Source organism: Mobula birostris, chromosome 10 (assembly GCF_030028105.1).
Source record: "Mobula birostris isolate sMobBir1 chromosome 10, sMobBir1.hap1, whole genome shotgun sequence".
Classification (NCBI taxonomy): domain Eukaryota; kingdom Metazoa; phylum Chordata; class Chondrichthyes; order Myliobatiformes; family Myliobatidae; genus Mobula; species Mobula birostris.
The window spans coordinates 17784478-17785712 of record NC_092379.1 but is presented as its reverse complement, the minus strand read 5'-3'; the positions used below and the strand labels follow the sequence as shown (position 1 = coordinate 17785712).

General features: G+C 56.6%; 1 protein-coding gene across 1 annotated transcript; it reads left to right on the top strand.

Annotated features, from left to right (window-relative positions):
- The first annotated feature begins 219 nt into the window (after nt 1-219).
- On the top strand, nt 220-643 carry clec11a (C-type lectin domain containing 11A). Its single transcript, XM_072269599.1, is given in 3 exon segments — nt 220-504; nt 506-571; nt 573-643. Coding segments are annotated over 3 exon segments (399 nt in total). The 3' UTR covers nt 621-643.
- Nucleotides 644-1235: the final 592 nt, after the last annotated feature.

Sequence of the window (1235 nt, the reverse complement as noted above, 5' to 3'; positions counted from 1 at the left end):
CAACAAAATATTTGCAGAGTTCATTGGCTTTTGCACATCGGTTGTTCGCTCACCACTGGGTGCCGTCTTTCATGGTTCTTGGATTTATTGAGTATGCCCGCAGGAAAATGAGTCTCAGGGTTGTATATGGTGACAAATATGTACTTTGATAATAAATTTACTTTGAAATTTGGACCTTGATGCCTCCGTCTCTCTCTCTCCCTGCCCTGCCCCCACAGGATGCTCCGGGGTGTCCGCCACAACGCCAAGTGCTTCCTGGGCTTCCGATCCTTCCAGACGTTTGAGGAGAGCACGGGCCGGTGCGGTTCCAGCGGGGGGCGCCTGGCCTCGCCGCGCGACCGGGCCGAGAACGAGGCCTTGGCTGCCTACACCCGCCAGTTCTTCGCCCCCGGCAACTGGCCGGCCTGGATCGGGGCCACCGACGAGCGGAGCGAGGGGGCCTTTCAGTACCGGGACGGGCAGCTGGCCGGGCTGTGGGACCCCTGTATCGTGACCACCGGCTGGGTCAGCCAACGGCGGGCGGCGGGAGAACTGTGTGGCTCTCTCCACTGACGACGGCAGGTGGTGGGACAAGGGACTGTCAGAGGAGAATGTACTACATTTGCGAGTACGACTACTGAGGGGCTTTCAAACCCTGCCCCCTCATCCACGGAATGGGGCCGATGTGGGGGGGGGGGGAGCTGGCACGCCCAGGGAAAACTGATGGGTGTGGGGGGGGCTCAGAGGGAACCTACATCGCCATGGGAATGCTGGGCTTCCCATTGGCTCCTTGGCCATCACCAACCCTCCAACTGGGCCCCCGACTCTCCATTGGGTCTTTAACCTTGCAAATGGCTCCTCACCTTCGGGTTGGATTTTAACCATTCAGAGGGTGCTTCATATTCCAAATGAACCCACCAACCCCTCCCCCACCAATTGGATCACAACCCTCCAACTGGACACCCGAACCCTCCAATCAGATGCCCAAACCCTCCAATTTGACCTCCTCACCCTCCAATTGGATGCTTCGAATTTCCAGTTGGACTCCAACCCTCCAACTGGGGTGCCCAAGCCCTCCAATTTGACCCCAACCCTCTAATTGGATGCTTCAAATTTCCAATTGGACCCCAACCCTCCAAATGGAATTTTAACCCCACCAATTGAACCCCCCCAACCATCCAATTGGACATCCAACTCTCCAATTGGTTCTTAATCTGCCAGTTCGGTCCTCAACTCACCAAATGGATTCTTAAACT